Raw genomic sequence first — 20,725 nt, 5'->3', positions numbered from 1 at the left:
TCTCAACTTGTTGAGGAAATTGAGTTTTGTGAAAATCACTAGTGATAGGTTTTTGTAAACGGTTAAGTTTTCTAGTGATTAATTTTTGTCCTGAGGAGCAAATTTAATCTTGTCCATCTATTTATTTAAAGTCAATTTGTGTTACAAAATACAATATTTCGTTGTATGTTGTCTCAAATGTTGTAACATTTGACACAACACTTAATTCTGATAAAACACAAAGTCACGATTTTACATTCCATACTAATATTTTTATTATTCACTAGTATCTGTCGAACAATACTACTCTTATAAGTGGTATCAGAGCCTACTCTTGATATACTAAGTGCTGATTCTGGTTTTTGTTTTGTTTGACAGAAATATTAAATGGATCCATCACTCGCAAACACCGCACTTCGTCCACCAGTCTTAGATGGAACCAACTATGGTCTATGGAAGGTCAAAATTCGGTTTCATATAAAATTCATAGATGAGAGAGCATGGCAAAGAGTTCTAAGCGGTTGGACTCCACCAAGGAGAATAGATGAAGATGGTGATAGTTTGATAAAACCGAAAAGTGACTGGACTACTGATGAAGTGCAAATTTCAAATTACAACTCGAAGGCACTGAACGCAATCTTTTCTTCAGTTGATACGAACATGTTCGGGCTTATTACTAATTGTGTCTCGGCCAAAGATGCATGGGACATTCTACAAAGACATTGTGAAGGTTCTGAGAGTGTGCGTCGAACAAGACTGAGGATGGTCACATCCAAGTTCGAGATGATGAGGATGGAAGAGTCTGAGAACATATTGGAATATGATCGCCGCTTACGGTAAATTGCTAATGAGGCGTTCAGTCTTGGAAACCCCATCTCTAATGAACGATTAGTTAGTAAGGTTCTCCGTTCTTTGCCTGAAAGATTCAACATAAAAATATGTGCGATAGATGAAGCTAAGGATACAACGCAAATGGCTTTGGAAGACCTTATCAGTTCACTTCGGACTTTTGAGATGAACATAGACATGCAGAAGAAGGATAAAGGGAAAACCATTGCGTCTCAAACTTCAAATGACACCTACAATGACCTCCTTCAACTATCCCAAGAAGTCAATGAATCAGACCTTTGTGAGGACTCCATCTCCTTTATCACAAAGAAATTCGGGGATTACTTGAATAGAATTAGATATAAGAAGAAGGATGCACAACCCTCAAAATTACCAAATCTTTCTGCACCTGAAAGACCACAAAGGTTTCTTGACAAGCAACAATCTCAACCAAGGAATGAAGGCAGAGAACAATTTAACTCAAGGAAGTATGATTCAGTGCAGTATAGAGAGTGTAAGGGGTTTGGACACTAAGCAAATGATTGTGCCAATAGATTGCGAAAGAACAAAGGCTACAATGTATCTCTAAGCGATGAATAATCTGATGAGGAGGAGAAATCCAATGATGAAGACAATCACACCTCCTTGACTGCATTATTGGCAAAAAATTGCAGACTGCAGGTGAATCCTTTAGGTGTTGCCCTAGGTGTTGCCACACCTGGCCGCAACATCTGCAAAAAATCAGTGTGTTTGAAATCCACAACTTCTGGAAATTCGAGTGGGGATGATGAATCAGAAGCTGATGATGAAGAGATGACTCTTGAGAGTGTTCAAAAGCTTTATAAAGAATTGTTTGAGGAATTGACTAAAAGAAACAAACTTAACTCCACTCTTGTAAAGGAAAATACTGATCTAAGAGCCGTGGTTGACAAACTTGAAGTAATTCAGAGCAAAAAGGACTTAGAACTAGGAAAGATCAAAGAAGAACTTCAAAAAGCAATTGAAACCTTGTCCAAGTTTAATTCGAGCACATCAAAGCTCGAATCCATACTTTCGATGAGAAGAGATGACAAGAAGGGTCTAGGGTTCAAAGACAGTATGCATGAAACTGATGAATCTTCAAAATCTACTGTCTTTGTGAAAGGAAAAACTAAAACATTCACACCGCCAAAACCTACACCTTTAACCAAAAGCTTTCCACCGAAAAGACAACCCACTGCACCTGTTCCTAAGAAGAGAAAACGAAGGTATGTATGCCATTACTGCTTTAAGCCTGGACATATCAGGCCATATTTTTTTAAACTCAGGGACGACCGCATGAACCAAAAGTCAAGCCGGATGTTGCCTCAGATGTTGCATAACACTTTCCGCAACACCTCCAAGAATTGAACTACATAAGGCAGGTGTGGGTACCAAAGGTAAGAATTCAATGTAATGTTGTTTATACTTCATTAAAAACCAACACTGCAGGTTACTGGTACTTCGATAGTAGAAGCTCACGCCATATGACAGGGTCAAGAGAATATCACATCGATTATGTTGAACAAAAATATGACAGAGTAACCTATGGAGGGGGAGCTAAAGGAAAAATTGTTGGAAAGGGAACTTTGAACGTCAAAGGACTACCAAAGCTCCACAATGTGCTCCATGTTGAAGGACTAAACTCAAACTTGATAAGCATAACTCAATTATGCGATGATAATTTGCATGTTAAGTTTAATAAGCATGTGTGTGAATTTTTTGATGAATCTAACATATGCATCATGACAGGTACAAGGTCCTCGGACAATTGCTACCAAATTGGTGAAAAACTGTCATGCAAACGGGCACAAACCACTGAACTTGACCTTTGGCATAAAAAACTCGGCCATGTTAATTTCAAAACTTTGAAAAATCTGATTAAATACGAGGCAGTGCGAGGTATGCCCAATCTTTTATCTGGAATACCCTATGCGTGCGGTGAGTGTCAAAAAGGTAAACAGACTCGCGCGTCACACCCGATGTTGGCAACATCTGGGACAAAACGCTGTCTGGAGTTACATCACATGGATCTTATGGGTCCTACGGAAGTCGAAAGCTTTGGAGGTAAGAAATATTCTTTCGTATGTGTTGATGATTTCTCACATTTTTCATGGGTTAGTTTTATTAGAGAGAAATCAGATACCTTCGGTGTGTTTAAACAATTGGTCACTAGAATCACAAGCTTTCATTGCTTGAAGGTAAGAAGAATCAGGACTGACCATGGTAAGGAATTTGAGAATTCTTCATTCTCATCATTTTGTGACAGGAAAGGTATCTCACACGAGTTTTCGGCACCAAAAACTCCACAACAGAATGGAATTGCCGAACGCAAAAATAGAACACTTCAAGAAATGGCAAGGGTGATGCTGACCTCAAAGAATATATCAAAGCGTTTTTGGGCAGAGGCCCTAAATACGGCTTGTCATATCTCAAACATAGTGTATATGAGAAGTGACTCAACCATGACATCTTATGAGATAATCATGGGAAAGAAGCCTAATCTCAAATATTTTCATATTTTTGGATGCATCTGTTACACTTTAAATGACATGGATCAACTTGCTAAATTCGATTCAAAGAGTGATAAGTGTCTGTTTTTAGGATATGCCACTAATAGTCGAGCCTATCATATGTTTAATCTAAGAACAAGGACTATTATGGAATCAATTAATGTAGTTTTTGATGATTGTGCAGATCTCAAGAAGAAAACTGCTGAGGATGACATTGATGATCTTCTGGAAAACCCGACCATACTGGAAAATGCAGGTGTTGCCCCAGATGTTGCAACACATAGCACAACATGTGACACTGAAGTCACTGAATTTGAGGACGAAGCAAATAGTGATGATGACACAGCAGATGATGGACAGAATATACCGACTAAGATTCAGAGAAATCATCCATCATGTCAAATAATTGGAAGTGTGCAAGGTGAAGTCCAAACTCGAAAGAAAGAGAAAGTCAATTACCGAAAAATGGCTGGACTAATATGCATGAGCTCGGCTTACTCACAGGTTAGATTTTCATGTTTTGTATCTCAATGTGAACCTAAAAATGTTGACGAAGCCTTAAAAGATGAGTTTTGGATCAATGCTATGCATGATGAGCTTGATGAATTCGTTCGAAATGATGTTTGAGATCTGGTTCCACCTCCTGATCACGTCAATATAATTGGAACTAGATGGATTTTTAAAAATAAAACCGATGAGTCAGGGAACATCATTCGAAACAAAGCAAGGTTGGTTGCTCAAGGGTACACATAGGTTGAGGGGGTTGATTTTGATGAGACATTCGCTCCTGTTGCCCGCATTGAGTCAATCCGACTTCTGCTAGCCATTGCATGCTACATAAAAATCAAATTATTTCAAATGGACGTCAAAAGTGCATTCTTGATTGGTACCTTGTGTGAGGAAGCATATGTCATACAGCCTAAAGGATTTGAAGATCTACATAATTTAAATCATGTGTACAAATTGAAAAAGGCCCTCTACGATTTGAAGCAAGCACCACGTGCATGGTATGACAGACTAACGGAATATCTTCTTGAAATTGGCTTCAAACGAGGTGAGGTAGACAATATCCTTTTAATTCAGAAATCCAAAGGTGAAATTCTTATTTGTCAAGTTTATGTTGATGATATAATCTTTGGTTCCTCATCTCAAAAGCATGCTGATAATTTTGTTGAGTACATGTCATCCACATTCGAAATGAGCATGATTGATGAGCTAAGTTTCTTTCTTGGTTTGCAAATCAAACAAATGCATGATGGCATCTTTTTGTGTCAAAGTAAGTATGCTAAAAACTTGATAAAGAAATTTGCTAATGAGAACACCGAGCACATGTAGACACCTATGGGCTCAAATGAAAAATTATCCAAAGATGATGCTGCAGAAAATATTGACAACACTTTATACCGCAACATCATAGGCAGCCTCCTTTATTTGACAGCCAGTCGACCTTACATCATGTTTCGTGTATGCTTATGTGCTAGATATCAATCTAATCCTAAGATCTCTCATTTGAAAGCTGTGAAGCGTATTCTTCGCTACATAGCAGGCACAATTGAATTAGGACTATGGTACACTCAAGAAACCAACTCGAACTTAGTAGGTTTTTCTGATGCTGATTGGGCTGGTGATTTAGAAGATAGGAAGAGTACATCTGGAGGTTGTTTTTATCTTGGCAATAATTTGATCTCATGGCATAGTAGGAAACAAAATTTTGTGTCACTTTCAACTACTGAATCTGAATATGTGGCAGCTGGAAGTTGTTGTTCTCAACTTCTATGGATGAACCAAATGATAGAGGACTATGGACCGAAGAGTGAAACATTAATCGTGTATTGTGATAATTCTAGTGCAATCAATATTTCAAAAAATCTAGTACAACACTCTCGAACTAAATACATTGACATTAGACATCACTTTATTCGAGATTTAGTAGAAAAAGGATTGATTCGAATTGAATTTGTTGGTACAAATAACCAACTGACTGACATATTCACAAAAGCATTAGATTTTGAGAGGTTTTCCAACCTTAGGAAATCTCTCAGCATGTGTTCTGCCTGATCATACATAGATGTTGTCTCAGATGTTACAACATCTCGGACAACACCTAACTTGCATGTGCATTTTTAGGACTTAGTCATATTACATTGCATTCATACTGTGATATATTTTGTTGAAACTGTGTAGAATAATTTTCTGATACACCCACAATTCCATGTTATATTTTAAATCCTCACACTTATATACATGTGAACTTAAGTCACGAAGGATTTGAATAATGATCACTTGACTCTAACCAATATGACAAGTAACCCAAGTAAAATTGATATATAATTATTTAAAATTATTGGGTCTGTGATTAGAAGGAAATATGGAAAAAGCTACCTAAAGTAGCCCTATGAAGGCTGAACTTTAAGTGTGGGAGCTACCCCTTCTAAATATTAACACATAAATAGAAGAAAATGGAAAAATCTACCTAGAGGAGTCCAAAGAAGACTGTTCCTCTAGTGTGGGAGCTGCCACTTCTATGTTCAGAAAGTTGATAAGTAAGTGTGAAGAAAAACTGGAAATTGCTTTTCTGGAATTGTGCGTGTTGTCGGAAGATGTTGCCATCATTTGTGACAACACTTCATCTGTACACATACCTCATATTTGCTCTCATGTTTCTATTTATGTTACATTCTATTATTAGGCATCCATAAGTCATGCATAAACATAACTTTGTGAATTTTTTCATGTCATAAGGATATTCGTATGCAAACAAAGAAAAATTCTATAAAAATCCAATTTTTGTCGGAAATTGAATTCATGTGTTCTTTGATGTTAAGTGGAGTTAATTCGATGTGGGCTTTACTTCTGGAAATCTTTTTGAATAGACATTGCTCTTAATTATCTCGATAAAGTCTGAAGAGAGTAACGGTTATTTTCTTCTACCCGTTATTTTTTTTTACCGTTGGCACTGATAAGTTACTGAATTATATTACCGTTGCACTGTGATTTCATGATTATCCACTTGTTTTACACCGATTAACTCAAACCATCCGCATTCTTACTGTTCTTAAAAACCTCGAAAAATTACACTTGCGATTTCTCTTTTCTCTCCGTAATTTCCTTCTACTGTCATCACTTAACTTGCAATTTACAATCAATGGCAGGAAAGGGCTTTGATCCCCATGACATTCGGAGTGAAATGGGACACACAGAAGATGTTGCTCCTAACGAGACAACATCTGCTGCAACACCCACAGTCGAACCGCCTCTAACATTGGTACTTGCTATTGAAGAAGCCGTGCCCTTGGAAGTAATTGCCCCAGGTGAGCCTGGGAATGAAATTGATCTCGATAATCCACCGGATTTTGCTACTGTCAATAAGGCGTGTCCGCCTCCTCCTCCAATCAGAAGATCAAAACGACAGGAGGGGTATAATCCTGACTTTACTACATCCAAGCGGTTTCGTCACAAAGGAGAAGGGCCGAGTTGACCATCTCTTGTTGACCAAGAGAATACTTCGGGGGATGACTCGGATGATACGAATTACAAATTTGTGGCTCGCAAGAAAACTGTCACTCCACCGAAGGACAGTAGTACCTCCTCCAGCGAAGCCACTGAATCCAATGAGGAAGTAGGGGTGTCAATCGGGTTGGGTGGGTCGGGTTTCGGGTCAACCCGCTATTTTTTTTTCAACCTGAACCCAACCCGAACCCAAAGCAACCCGAAAACCCCCAACCCGAACACGAACCCATCTAACCCGTCTAACCCGCCTAACCCGAATTTTATTTATTTTTTAAAAAAAATTAATGAAAAAAAATCGAAAAAATAAAAAATAATAAAAAATATAGAAAAAAAAACTTTCAAATTTAAAATTTTCAGAAAGTGTCTCTGTTGAAAATCAACGTGAAATGTTGGGGGGGAAAAGTTTTTAAAAAAATTACATGGTACGTGTCTCTTTGGTATTTTGAAATGAAACTTTTATCATGCGCAAATTTTTTTTTCTTTTCTTTCGATTTTCGTTCCTTACATGTTCCGACTACTCGTTTTAATTTCGTTCAACATATGATGAATTCTTTTCGAGTTTTATTCAGAACCACCGAACTTAATATTCGTTCATTAAGTTTCGTTCTTCGTTTCGAATTTTTCCAATCAAACACATTGATTTATTTGCTTAATTTTTATTTATTAAGCATCAAAATTCCAACAATTAGGACTAGCATTACCTGATATTTTCAAGGCACAGATGGCTACTCCTACTTGCTTTCTTATTAAATTTTGAGTATGATACGGACTTTCTATTTTTGGCTCATAGACATTTCAATTCTCCAAAGTATATTGATTCCATTCAATTTTTAAACCTTAGTGCATGGTAATAGAAGTAATTTAATATAAAAAATTTAAGTAATATGTACCACAAACTGGTTCTTGTAAAAATACAAAATAAAACATAAATTATTTCAAGTGAAGAAAAAAAAAACACCATCTGCTATAATATACTGAGATATGTGAGTATATAGCTAACATTTCTAATAATATCCTCACAAGTTTCTCATTAAGAATGTGTAATGTTGTGATTGTGTGTAATAGAATTTTAGTTGTCTATGTGTAGTATTAATTTTCCAACACAATAATTAGATAAATATTCAAAACACATAATGATAATAATAACATTTAATTATAATATATAAACAAAAGCTATTCAAAAAGTCTTCAAACATAACAAAATAATTTTCAACTTTTAAGTGACAATAATCAAGCTCCACTTCTGTCTTCTGACTTCTTCATTGTTTTACATTTGTTTGTAGAAGTCAAACCTTTAAATAACATTTAAAAAAAATAAGAAAGGGTGAAAGTTTTCAAAAATTATGAATTTATAAAATTTAACTTACTTTTCAATACTAGGTATCATAGCATTGTTAGAATCATCAATCATCCGTTGCAGCATTGTTTGATCCAGCATCCTCATTTATGAATAAATTCATAACATTTTCAGTCAAATCATACAACCTCACCTCAGTAGTTTCTACAAAAATAAAATATTAGTAAAACAGATAACTTTAAAATGAAAATAACAAGAAGAATCACTAACCTTTCTGTCCAACTAACCAATCTCTACAACAAACCAACGCCTCAACAACATCAGGCTTCATTGCACTACGATATTGGTCAAGTATCCTACCACCCGTGCTAAAAGATGATTCAGAAGCAACTGTAGAAATTGGAACACTCAAAATATCTCTGGCCATTTGTGCAAGTTCAGGGTACCTAAATTGGTAAGCTTTCCAAAATGCAAGAACATCACAATTTGAAGATCTGTCAATTTTCGGTTCATCCAAATAAAGATCTAATTGACTCTTTTGAGCTCTATCATTTAATTCTGTTCTTTGAAATGTGTCAAATTCCTACATCATAAATTAAATATAATAAATTAAATGTATTGGTAACGAAAAGTAAAAAATAGTGACAAAAATAAAAAATTATCATAAATACCTTCAAAACATCCATGTATCCACTGTTTGAATTTAGAGGAAGAGAAGCATTATCATCAATGCCACTGTGAGAACTCGTAGATGTGTTGCTACTACTTGATTTAGAAGCAAGGCCTATATATTCCTCAAACAAAGAAACTAATTTAGACTTCACCAGACTTAATTCGTTACTACCATGTCCATATAACTTGTTGTAACAAAACTCAACAAACTGCATCTTGAACCTCGGATCAACTATCACAGCAATGGACAACAAAATGTTATATTCTTTCCAGTACTTGTCAAATTTCTGAAACATCCGGTTGGCCATTGATCTCATGAAATCATCAGAGCTTTGCAAGGCTTGAATTAATGTCAATTGAACCGTAAAGACACGAGGAAAATAAAGGTTGGCAGTCGGATATTTCACCCCAGAAAACAAAGTTGTTGTCTCATAGAAAACCTCAAGAAATTTGCATATTTTTTCAGCTTGAACCCACTCGTCAACCAATGGACAGTGTGTGAAATTAGTATCAGTCAATTTCAAATAATTAAAAGCACGTCGATAATATATGGCACTAGAAAGCATCAAATAAGTAGAATTCCATCTGGTAGGAACATCTTTCCTTAGTGATTTCTTAGGATCCAGCGAAGTTTGGGTAATAGATTCTACAAACTTTTTCTTTCTCACTTGACTGCCTTTTACATACTTTACACATTCACGAATCTTATCAACAGAATGATCAATTATTTTCAAACCTTATTGGACAATTAAATTGAGAATGTGTGCACAACAACGAACATGCAAAAACTCGCCACCATTCACTAATGAACAATTTAAACTAAGATGATCCCTTAAAAGACCAACAAACACATCATTTGCAGCGGCATTGTCCAACGTAATTGTGAAAACCTTTCTCTGAATTCCCCAAAGATTGAATAAGCTATTGATTTTATCACACAATGCAATACCAGAGTGAGGTGGAGGCATGTAAGAGAAGTTGATAATCCTTTTTTGCAAAACCCAATTAGAATCAATGAAATGCGCTGTCAAACATACATGGCCATCAGTGGCAATAGAAGTCCACAAATCGGAAGTAAAACAAATTTTTCCAGGGCATGAACGCATTTCTTGAGCTAGTCTATTGTATTCATTTTTATGCATCTTGAGAATATCAGTCCTTGCGGTGTTTCTAGTGAAATGATTGACTTGAGGTTCCAAATATGTAAAAATTGTTCTAATTGCCTCATATTCCACAAACTGAAACAATAAATCATGTCTCACAATTGCTAATATTAGCAACTCTCTAAATCTTTATTGGCTGAACTTTTGTGACCTTGTGGCAAGACTTTTATCGCCTTGTTCTAACAAAGCCTGAGCAATATCACGAGTTCTCTGTCTAGGACACTGTTTGAGAATATGGCGTTGGAGATTACCTGTCCCCATGCTACTGTATGCTTTGTACGTAGTCCCACATGCTTTACATTTGCAACGCTTTTCTTCTCCTTCTACTTCTGGAAGCATCTCAAAATATTTCCACCATTGTGATTTTAAAGGTCTCTTTCGTTTAACACTTCCGGAGGCCCGGCCTTGCAAGTTAGTACCTGTTTCTTCATCAACATCTAAATCCAACACATGTACACCTTCCACACTATCCTCCTCGTGAACAAGACCAATAGGTTCTGAACTCATTCTATCAATTAAAAGGCATAAAAATATTATTAGTTACAAGCAAAAAATTAACAATTCCTTCAAAACAAGTAACAACCTGGGAAAAATAAACAAGGCATTGTATAAAGATATTGATTGTTATTTGTTATATAAATCTTTGAACAAATCTCAGCACATACTTGAAATCATATTGGTCAACTCGAGATTGTCTTATTTGTGTTTGTCAATTGTCATTGACTAATACAACCAAAAGGAACTCCATATACATCTATCTTTTCTTTCTTTCGGTGTAAAGGAAATTTTTAAGTCATAAGACATCCTGTTTTGGACCAATATATTCAACTCATATCACTCTTTCCCTTTTTTTTCCTCCAAGAAAACCCACTTTCACAATAATGCATATTATATTACATCTGTTACAAATGGGTCAATCTTTTGATTTTATTTGTTTATTGTTTTTCTTCCAATTAATGTCAAAATATTTTCTAGCATACAAGTCTATGAAAGCAGATTTATATGACTTCTTGGAAAATTGAAATGATTTACGAAAATTGCAGCTCATATAATCGAATAATTCAAAAAGCATTTACATAGCATACATAGAATAGTAAAGTGGACCATATATATGTTGAAAGCATATAATGAATGCTTTCACAATGAATGCTTTCTGCAATTGCCCACAATAATCCATAATCGAATAATTCAACAAGCATATAATCGAATAATTCCAATGAATGCTTTCTGCAATTGCCCACTCAATTCCAGTATGCAATTGCCCACTCAATCCAGTCTTCCAATATACTCAATCCAGTCTACTATTCTATGAAATGGATAAGCATACCTGTAATGAATGCTTTCTGCAATTGCCCACTCAATCCAGTATTCCAAGGACCAATATTTCTCGATGCTCTGCTTTTGCAGATGAAAAATAAGGCCACAACCACTACGAGTAAAAAAACAACACACAAAATTCCAAGCAGAAGCTTAAATGAAGCGGATTAGCCGTGAAAGGTTTCACTTGGACTCTTGAGTGAGAAGCGGAGAAAGATATGTCTGGAGGCTGGACGAGATAAGAAATGAGAAGCCAACAACTACAAGGGTTAATCTTTAGATACATTAGAGAATTAATGGGTTGGGCTTTATTTTAGTTTAGAAATGAGAAACTCTAGGCCTAGAAAATAGTTGTGTAAATTGTAAAACTATTTTTTTTAAAAAAAACATGATGGGTCGGGTGGGTTCGGGTCACTGGGTGACATGATATTTTTTTCATGTCAACCCGGGTCAACCCGAACCCACCCGGAATTTTTTTTTAACGGGTTTGCATTCGGGTCCGACCCGTTTCAACCCGAACCCGAAAATCATAAACTCAAACCCGATATTTTTCGTGTCGTCCCATGTCGGGTTAGCGAGTCGGGTTCATTTTTGACACCCCTATGAGGAAGCACTCCATGTTCCTCCACGACAGCCCTCACCCACCAGAGAGGAGGAAATCACGTTGACGCAGTTTATGGCCAACTTGAAAAATCCAAAAGCTGAAAATTCTGCTGTTCCTGTGGATTCCCAAGAATCTGAAAGTTCTACTGAATCCAGCAGTTCTCCTGATAACCCTGCTGAGGTAAATGACATCCCTGAAGAACACGAGCCTCTGGAAGAGGATGTTGCTGAGGATGTTGTCCACACTGAGGACAACACTGACCTCAGTGATTATGACTTGGCCACTACCTTCTCTACCAAATTCTACACTGAGCACGCAGGTTTCTCAGTGGCACCTTTATGCTCACCGTGAATTCATAGAAGAAAGGAACATTGATACGGATGCTTTTGACAGACAGAACTTGATCGCATTCCTCCAGCAAGCTCAGCTTCTCTCAACTGTCTCTGCGGGTACACCTTTCTGCAGGAAATCTGTTCTGGAATTCTATGCAAACCTATCACCCGAGGTAGGTGATGAGAGGTCAGACAAATACGGGAAGGTATTTGTTCGTAACAAAATTTTTGATTTCAATCCTGTTGCTGTCAATCTGCTTTACAACACACCAGCTGATTCCGAAGACGGACTCCTTCCTGACATCCATGAGGTCACCTCTACTCTCACTGGGGTCTTATTACTCATTTCCCAGCACACCCACAGAAGCTATCAGCTGCCAAGTTGACATCATTTTATTCTGTATTACACAAGGTGGATATTCGAAACTGGACACCCTCGACAAATTCCACCATCGTGACAAGACATCAGGCGTTCGTACTGCACTCCATTGGGACACGAGGAGTGTTCTATTTTGGGAATCTTGTTTTCCAGACGGTTCTTCAGTATGCCGAAGGGAGACTCAAAGCTTCCAAGCTACCTTTTCCATCATTGATCTATAGAATGCTTGTCTCTCAAGGTTTTATTAGAGACATTGATGAGCAATTATCCACCACCAGTGATACACTCAAGATTGCTCCTGCATTCTTCAAGGCCAATCGCCGAATTGATCTTCCATGGTGTGAATCTCCCAAAGCACCACATGTTGCGGAGCCACCACCAAGCCCTTCTGCTCCTTCCCATCCTACTGACTATATCATGATCTCTGTCCCAGAAGCACATGCCCACATTGCTCACGCTATAGCAAAGATTGAGCAAGCCAGGGCTGCTATTGATCATGCTATGAAAACAGTTGAACAAGCCACGGCGTATATTGCCTACTATGAAGCCTTGGCTAGAAACTTTCGGTTACTTTTGGATGTCGCAGTCTTTCCCGGACAAAAAGAGAGAGATGGAGATGATCAAACCGAAGCTGGTCCTTCAGGGACCAAGGATGAAGGAGATGAGAGGAATTAAGTGTTTTGGTTAAGAGTTTATTTTTCTGTGTTGTTTTTGTTTTACTAATGGTTCTGTCTATGTGTTGATTATGTAACTGCTAATGGAATGTTACCGATGTTGTCTCCAGTGTTGCCAACATTTCTAACAACATTTTTTATGTCTGTAGTTTATTCAGGGGAAGAAAATAGGTCTAACTCAGGGGGATTTGATTTGAGCTAATCAAGGATAAATGAGTTTGATCTCATTTTGTCCAAGAAAGGCAAAAAGAGAGAGATTGAAGGAAAATAATATTTCGATTTTAATTGATATATTTTAATGATTTAAATTATTTTCCTAATATTATGTTTCCTTGTTGATCTAATTGAGTATAATATTTAATATGATTTTGTCTTTCTTAGATAATGAGATAATCATTCAAATATATTTAAAGATATGTTATTTATTGATGAGATATGATATTGGTGTTTAAAAATAGTTTATTCCTAATAAAACTCTTACTTCCCTTGTGCTATAGGTTTCCTTATGAAGGTAAAACTCTACATCTATAAATAAGAGACCAAGGACATCATTGATGCTCTCTCTTCCCCGGTCAATATTCACTCACATGTGCACGTTCAGAATTTCAGAGAAAATCCTATTCAAGAGCCGTGCTGTGTTTTGAAGAGTGGTGATAGCGTGTTGCCGTGAATGTTGAGAACATCTGCAGATAACATCTATGAAGAAGTTGGCTAAAGACTGTTTTTCGTGGATCTCCTTTTGGCATCACGTTTTGCTTTCTTGTTTTAGTTTTTATCCTGGTTATTTGTTTTAGAAAGCATTTGTTTTCTCAACTTGTTGAGGAAATTGAGTTTTGTGAAAATCACTAGTGATAGGTTTTTGTAAACGGTTAAGTTTTCTAGTGATTAATTTTTGCCCTGAGGCACCGCACAAGTATATACTTGTGCAAATTTAATATTGTCCATCTATTTATTTAAAGTCAATTTGTGTTACAAAATACAATATTTCGCTGCATGTTGTCTCAAATGTTGTAACATTTGACACAACACTTAATTCTGATAAAACACAAAGTCACGATTTTACATCCCATACTGATATTTTTATTATTCACTAGTATCTGTCGAACAATACTACTCTTACAGTATCAGTTAAAGACACAATGAAAAACAATACTTATACATCATATAAGAGAAACATTTACAAATCTGACCTTTTATATCAGTTAAGCTCATGGATGCAACCGAGCCAGCTACTGGAAAGCAGGCTAATTAAAGCTCGAGTTTATCAGTTCGAGTTTTGATGTTCCAGACGAGCACTCGATCTCGAGATATAATTGATATTTTATTTTTTATATTAAAAAAATTATATTAATTACACTTATGTTTGTGCGTGATAGTAGAGAAGAACATCCGATAATTGTAAGGAATCTAGTAGAATACGATAGTGTTTATATATGCTTTAAAAATAGATTATGAACTTTTCTTTACCAAGATTTTTCCTTCACAAATTTGCAAAACTTTTTAAATGAAAAGTCCATAATCATATTTTTTTTAAGCGTTTGCAAATACGACCTAATATCTCCAAGTTTTACATCATGTTCTCCCCCGCATTAAGTTAATAGAGAAGAGAGTTAATATCATCCCCGTGAAGTAGACAATATTAGACAATGCAAGCTATTTGTTACTGAGAGAGACAGACGCCATGTGTTTCAATTATATTATAATAAAGAAATAATAATATTATGTTATTCATTATATAACCATTTAGTACAACATATGACATCGATTAATCTATGCTTTGACATGAAGCATATATATTGTCAACTTCTATATCCTTCGCAATTTGCATATATGTACAGCCGCAAGTACTTCAAGAACCAAAAGTCAACTGTACTTGCATGGTGTACTATAGAACAGTATATATTTTTATTTCATTTCATGATCTATAATTAAACATATCGTTTCTTGTTGAATGAAAAATCATCTTATTTAATCTCGAGGTTCGGAATGAGACCAAGTACTAACCTAAATGATTCAATAAATTATAGTGCCGTCTTTTTAAAGTCTCACCGTTCATACTAAACTACAGATGCAAAGTACTCTTCAATTTAATATAGAACCAATCTTACCAAAGCAAATGTACATAGAAAAATTGTAATTTTAGTCCCCGTAAATTAGTCTATTTTAGATTTTAATCTTGTAATGAAACCACTAAATCTATTGAATATGATTTATTTGACATCGATGTTCAACTACGTGGCAAATATGATGAGAATAAAGTTCACACACTAAAATTCATGTAAGCAAAAAGAAGAGGAAAATGAAGTAAAACTATCTCGATAATTCAAAATGAATGGAAAAAAGTTTGTCCTTTGTCTTTATTTTCGTTTAGCTAAATTTTAATGTTTATAATATAATTTTTATTCTTGTCATATGAGCAATATAGGAGAGCATTGATGTCAATTAATTGATATTTGATGAATTTAGTGGTTTCGAGGAAAAAATGACTGAAACAAAAAAAAATGTTATTGGATAAAAATCAAATTTTTACGAGTTACATGACTAAAAAGCAAAATATGGAAACCTAAAAAAGTGAAACCTTCCCAATGTACATTAAATTTGTAACAATGAATCATGTTCTTTTGAAGAAATTGTAAACAAGTATACAAATGACTCTTCCTGAATATAAAAGACAATAAGTGAGTTTATGACTTTGGCATTAATAAAAAAATAACTCAACTAGTCCAACTAGTTCGCACTCCGCAGTTTTTTTATGCCTTGAAACTGAACTCACAGTACAGAAACCCTTGTATTTTTGCATGAATCATGCTTTTTCTTCGACTTCGCATAAAATGATCGACAAGAATTTTTGGGTTCTCCTATAAATACAAGAGACATCCTTATTGAATGCATGTAATCTAAGAAAATCCAAGATTAGACAGACAGAAAAATATGAAATCCCCAGCAGCATGGCAGATTTTCTTCCTCATGGTGTTTGTAGGGTATATTTTTATGTGGACTATGCTTCCTACAAAAGTTTACAAGTATTCTTGGACTCCTGATTTTAAGAAAGCTCTCAACTCCACTTACTTCAGAGAACAAGGTTTAATATTTGTTTCAGGATGGGATATTGCCATGCATTAATATTGATGTTAACTTGTTAACTTTCTTCCAACCTTTTGAAGCTTAATTACCATCTGTTATGCATATAAATGCTTTTTCAGGGACAAATCTTCTTTTATTCAGTTTTCCAATCATGCTTATTGCTGTTCTTGGATGTGTATATCTACATTTCAAGAAGAAATCGAACTACCAGAGGTTTGGCGGTTTATTTCTTGTTAACGTTTTGTATAGTACGTACCCTTTTCTAAAATCGAATGTAAAATAGAAGTTTGAGCAATTTTTACATGCTCTTGCGGACGAACCCTAAGCGTATGACTTAACTTCCAGATAATTAATGATTAAATTGACGAATTTCAATCTACCCTAGATGTTGACTACATGACATCTTCTCGCTAACATGCATGTCTTTGATCTGATATATTAATGACTGATGTGTGAAATCGTCACAGTAATTGGCGCTGTTTCCGACCCCTGAGACGTCCAGCACTGGTGACGTGGCCGTTGGGTGTAGTCAGTGCAGTGGAAGTTACATTTGCAGCCATGTTCCTAGCACTTTTGATCTGGTCCTTGGGGAACTATTTGTATGTTAGCTTTGGGCATCTCCACATGCGACCAGGAGTGGAAGTGTATGTTTCTAAAACTATTCAACTTTAATCAATCCGAATTCCGAGCTGAGTGTATATATGATGAATATATCAGTTTTGATGCATCTCCTGCTTAAATACTTTAAACTGGAGATTACGGAGTATACGTCGTCCAAAATTAATGTCTAAGGTGTCCGTGTGCATGTTGGTCGAGATCAACTAAATGAAATATATAAGGGAAAAGGATTACTATAGCGATTATGATCTTTTGCTAATATCAGATATAACTTTTTCCAAAAACTCAAATACGGATGTGATCAGCTGACAATAGTTCCGCACTTTAACATGCAGGCGTAATAGGGAAATTCAATATGCTCGATCTATGTTATAAGGAAAGATGATCATTTTCTTGGGTATTAATTGCAGGTGGAAGTTGAAATTCCGTAGCGTATCCTTGAGGCTCGGATACCTTGGTAACACATGTTGGGCATTCCTGTTTTTTCCCGTGACTCGTTGGTCGTCTCTCTTGCCTTTGGTTGGACTTACGTCAGAGTCTAGTATCAAATATCACATTTGGCTGGGCCATATTTCAAATGCTCTTTTTGCAGCCCACTCCATCGGATTCATGATATACTGGGGGCATTGACAGGTCAAATGTACCTGGTAAGTACATATACTTAATCCTTTATTTTATTTTCTTTTACAAATGTTTCATATTTCTTCCTCGGATTGAGGATAGGAGAATATAGTATCACGAGGAAACTTGTATTGCAGATGCTTGAATGGAGCAGTACTTATTTATCAAATGTAGCTGGAGTAATCGCGTTTGTGATTTCGTTAGGGATTTGGGTCACCAGTTTTGATCGTGTTAGAAGGAAAGCTTTCGAAGTTTTCTTCTACGCTCACCATCTATATATTCTCTTTGTGTTCTTCTACTTGTTCCATGTTGGAGTAGCATATACATGCTTGATTCTCCCCGGAATCTTTCTGTTCATTATCGATAGATACTTGAGGTTCTTACAATCGAGACGCAGGTCTAGATTGGTTTCTACTCGCCTTTTGCCTAATGGTACATTGGAGCTCAACTTTGCCAAGAATCCAGGTGAATTATACAAGAGCTCTTTTTCAATAAGCCCGGAAACTAATTAAGGAAAGATATAATTAGTACAAACAGTCTTTGGATCATATATATTGATATACCCTTTTTTTTTTGTAGATTTGAGTTATAGCCTCACTAGCGTCTTGTTTCTGCATGTTCCAAGCATATGCAAGTTGCAGTGGCATCCGTTTACTGTGATTTCAAACTCTAACCTGGAGCCACATACCCTAAGTATCGCGATTAAAAGCGAGGGAAGTTGGACTCAAAAGCTGTATGCACAGCTTTCTTCTTCTTCCGATCATCTTGAAGTATCAACTGAAGGACCTTATGGACCTGCATCATTTGATATTATGAGGTAATTAAGCATAGTGTATTATTGAATCTCCTGAATAGAGCCACTTAATTGAATCAGGCATCAGATTTCTTGTGTAATTCATTTAAGTAATATATAAATAGCACTGAAAGTGAGTCGATTCTCTCAATTGATCTGGGCACATGTTCGGACCATTCATCACTGATGCTAGCAGAATGGTACTGGTGCTGACTGCTGAATATCATTATTCTAACATCGAACGACTTCGTATTCTATATAGTGTTTAAGTAATTGTGCTATTAATATAATTACCATAAATATTAGAACCTACTAACAAAGTTAAAATTTTCACAGCCACGAGGCATTGGTGATGATCTGTGGAGGAAGTGGAATCGCTCCATTCATCTCCATAATACGTGAAATCATCCACAAAACTACAACAGAACCCAACGTTAAAGCTCCGAAAATTCTCCTAGTCTCCGCCTTCAAGAACAAAACCGATCTCACAATGCTCGACCTTCTGCTCCCTTTATCTGGCACCCCTTCAGACCTCTCCAATCTACAATTACAGATTGAAGCATATGTCACAAGAGAAACGGAAAAACCCGTAGAAGATGCCAAGAAACAGATCCAAGCCAAACTGTTCAAGCCTAATCCATTTGATTCCCCAATTTCCCCAGTTCTTGGCAAGAATAGCTGGCTATGTCTTGCTGCGATAATATCATCATCATTTGTCTTGTTTTTGATAACTCTAGGCCTTGTCACGCGCTATCATATCTATCCAGTGGAACGTAGAGGGGAGAATTACCATTACAGCTTCAAGATTCTTTGGGATATGTTTCTTGTATGCACTTGTATCTTTGTATCAGCTAGTGTTGTTTTCTTGTGGCAAAAGAAGATGATTTCTGCTGAAGGGAAGCAGATTCAGAATGTTGATTTCGCGACACCGACCACATCGCCTGCTTCTTGGTTATGTGTTGGGGATAGGGAGCTTGAAAGCCTTCCTCATCAGTCTCTTGTTGAGTCCACTAAGGTGCATTTTGGTGAAAGACCTAATCTGAAGAGTAAGTTCTCTCCTTATCCTTTGGTATTACACTTTATATATTAATCTTGAATATATATATATATATATATATATATATACACTCTCAATATAATATTTGGCTTACATGTGAGAATGTATATTAAAATGAAAATCGAAAATAACTTCTTAAATGGGGCAAGTTAATGGAAAAAAAGATGTTTTTCTAAATGAAAACTATTGCAGGTCACCTTTCATGAACTCGGGTTTTCGAGACTTCGTGATCAGACGCGGAATGAAGATCTGTTTAACTCAACAGAAATTTTATTGCAATAGAAGATTTTGTGCTCTTTACAATAATGAGACATGCTTTAATGATTGTTGTTAATAAAAACGTTGACATTGACAGGGATACTCGTTGAATGCAAAGAGTCCGATGTTGGAGTTCTGGTGAGTGGCCCTAAGAGCATGAGACATGAAGTCGCTAAAATATGCGCGTCTGGTTTGGCCAAAAACCTGCATTTTGAGTCCATCAGTTTCAGTTGGTGAAGATGGTGATGCATGGATCTTTGAGTACGAATTGAAGTTGAATATGAAAATTCTAGCTCAATGGGTGTATTTTACACACACACACACACACATTTGAAATTTCAACATGGTATGATCATATATCTATATCTATATGTGATATTTGTATTGTGATTGAGCATCTATGATTTCCCAAGTGTAATAAATAAAATTCGTGACAAATCGGATCATTATGCAGAGAATTTGGGGTAAAGGATGAGTTGTCGGCTCATACATGATTGAACATGAATATGTCGCCAAGTTTAATTAAATATAATTAGATATCATCATCTCTGACTTTTCCTAATGTATCTAGAAATTTTAAGGTTGACTTTTCCAATTAATTAAGACAGATAAAGAAAATAAAATTTTATATAAAATAATGAAACAACCTTTTCGTTTACGAAACCGTTGTACTTTTGCGTTTATTTATTTCTGCATAATGACCTCCGAACTAAAAACAAATGTCAAGTGAAAAAGACGACGGAAAGGAATTTTATTCCTGATATATTTTTTTTTATTTTTAATATTTTGTCTTTCTAGACATGAGAATAATCTCGAAATTGATGATATGATCTCGTATAAATTCAATATGTGATATAAGACTATATTTGATGTGACTTATAATATCTTTAAGATATTATCCTTGTTTTAAAAAGAGTTGTTTCCTAATGAAATTGCGTTTCTATGTTAAATAGGACTCAAAGAAGAAGAAACGAGAGAGAGGGACGATATAGAGCATAAAACTTTCGG

The 20,725-nt window shown here is 35.9% G+C and overlaps 2 protein-coding genes across 4 annotated transcripts; one reads left to right on the top strand and one right to left on the bottom strand.

Moving 5' to 3' along the window:
- Nucleotides 1-8,016: 8,016 nt before the first annotated feature.
- On the bottom strand, nt 8,017-11,524 carry LOC142539962 (zinc finger BED domain-containing protein RICESLEEPER 1-like). 3 transcript variants are annotated; one of them, XM_075645767.1, is made up of 6 exons: nt 11,308-11,524; nt 10,232-10,488; nt 9,667-9,841; nt 8,416-8,690; nt 8,216-8,349; nt 8,017-8,140 (listed from the first exon to the last, which is right to left on the bottom strand). In XM_075645767.1, the coding sequence occupies exons 2-5, from the start codon at nt 10,485-10,487 to the stop codon at nt 8,252-8,254; spliced, it is 804 nt and encodes a 267-aa protein (XP_075501882.1). In that variant the 5' UTR covers nt 10,488; nt 11,308-11,524; the 3' UTR covers nt 8,017-8,140; nt 8,216-8,251. The 3 variants fall into 3 exon arrangements, with proteins under 3 accessions (XP_075501882.1, XP_075501891.1, XP_075501873.1); XM_075645776.1 differs by lacking the exon at nt 9,667-9,841 and adding an exon at nt 8,817-8,929 and having other exon boundaries at nt 8,416-8,728; XM_075645758.1 differs by lacking the exon at nt 11,308-11,524 and having other exon boundaries at nt 8,416-8,728; nt 8,817-9,841; nt 10,232-10,319.
- Nucleotides 11,525-16,103: 4,579 nt separating this feature from the next.
- On the top strand, nt 16,104-20,204 carry LOC142539987 (ferric reduction oxidase 4-like). The gene is given in 9 exon segments (XM_075645801.1): nt 16,104-16,368; nt 16,490-16,583; nt 16,838-17,014; nt 17,399-17,607; nt 17,610-17,635; nt 17,747-18,074; nt 18,189-18,426; nt 18,739-19,448; nt 19,815-20,204. Coding segments are annotated over 9 exon segments (2,073 nt in total). The 5' UTR covers nt 16,104-16,217; the 3' UTR covers nt 19,955-20,204.
- The last annotated feature ends 521 nt before the right edge of the window (nt 20,205-20,725 follow it).

Source organism: Primulina tabacum, chromosome 1 (genome assembly GCF_025594145.1).
Source record: "Primulina tabacum isolate GXHZ01 chromosome 1, ASM2559414v2, whole genome shotgun sequence".
NCBI classification, from domain to species: domain Eukaryota; kingdom Viridiplantae; phylum Streptophyta; class Magnoliopsida; order Lamiales; family Gesneriaceae; genus Primulina; species Primulina tabacum.
Note: the sequence above shows the minus strand (reverse complement) of the source record. Positions and strands in the feature narration are given on the sequence as shown.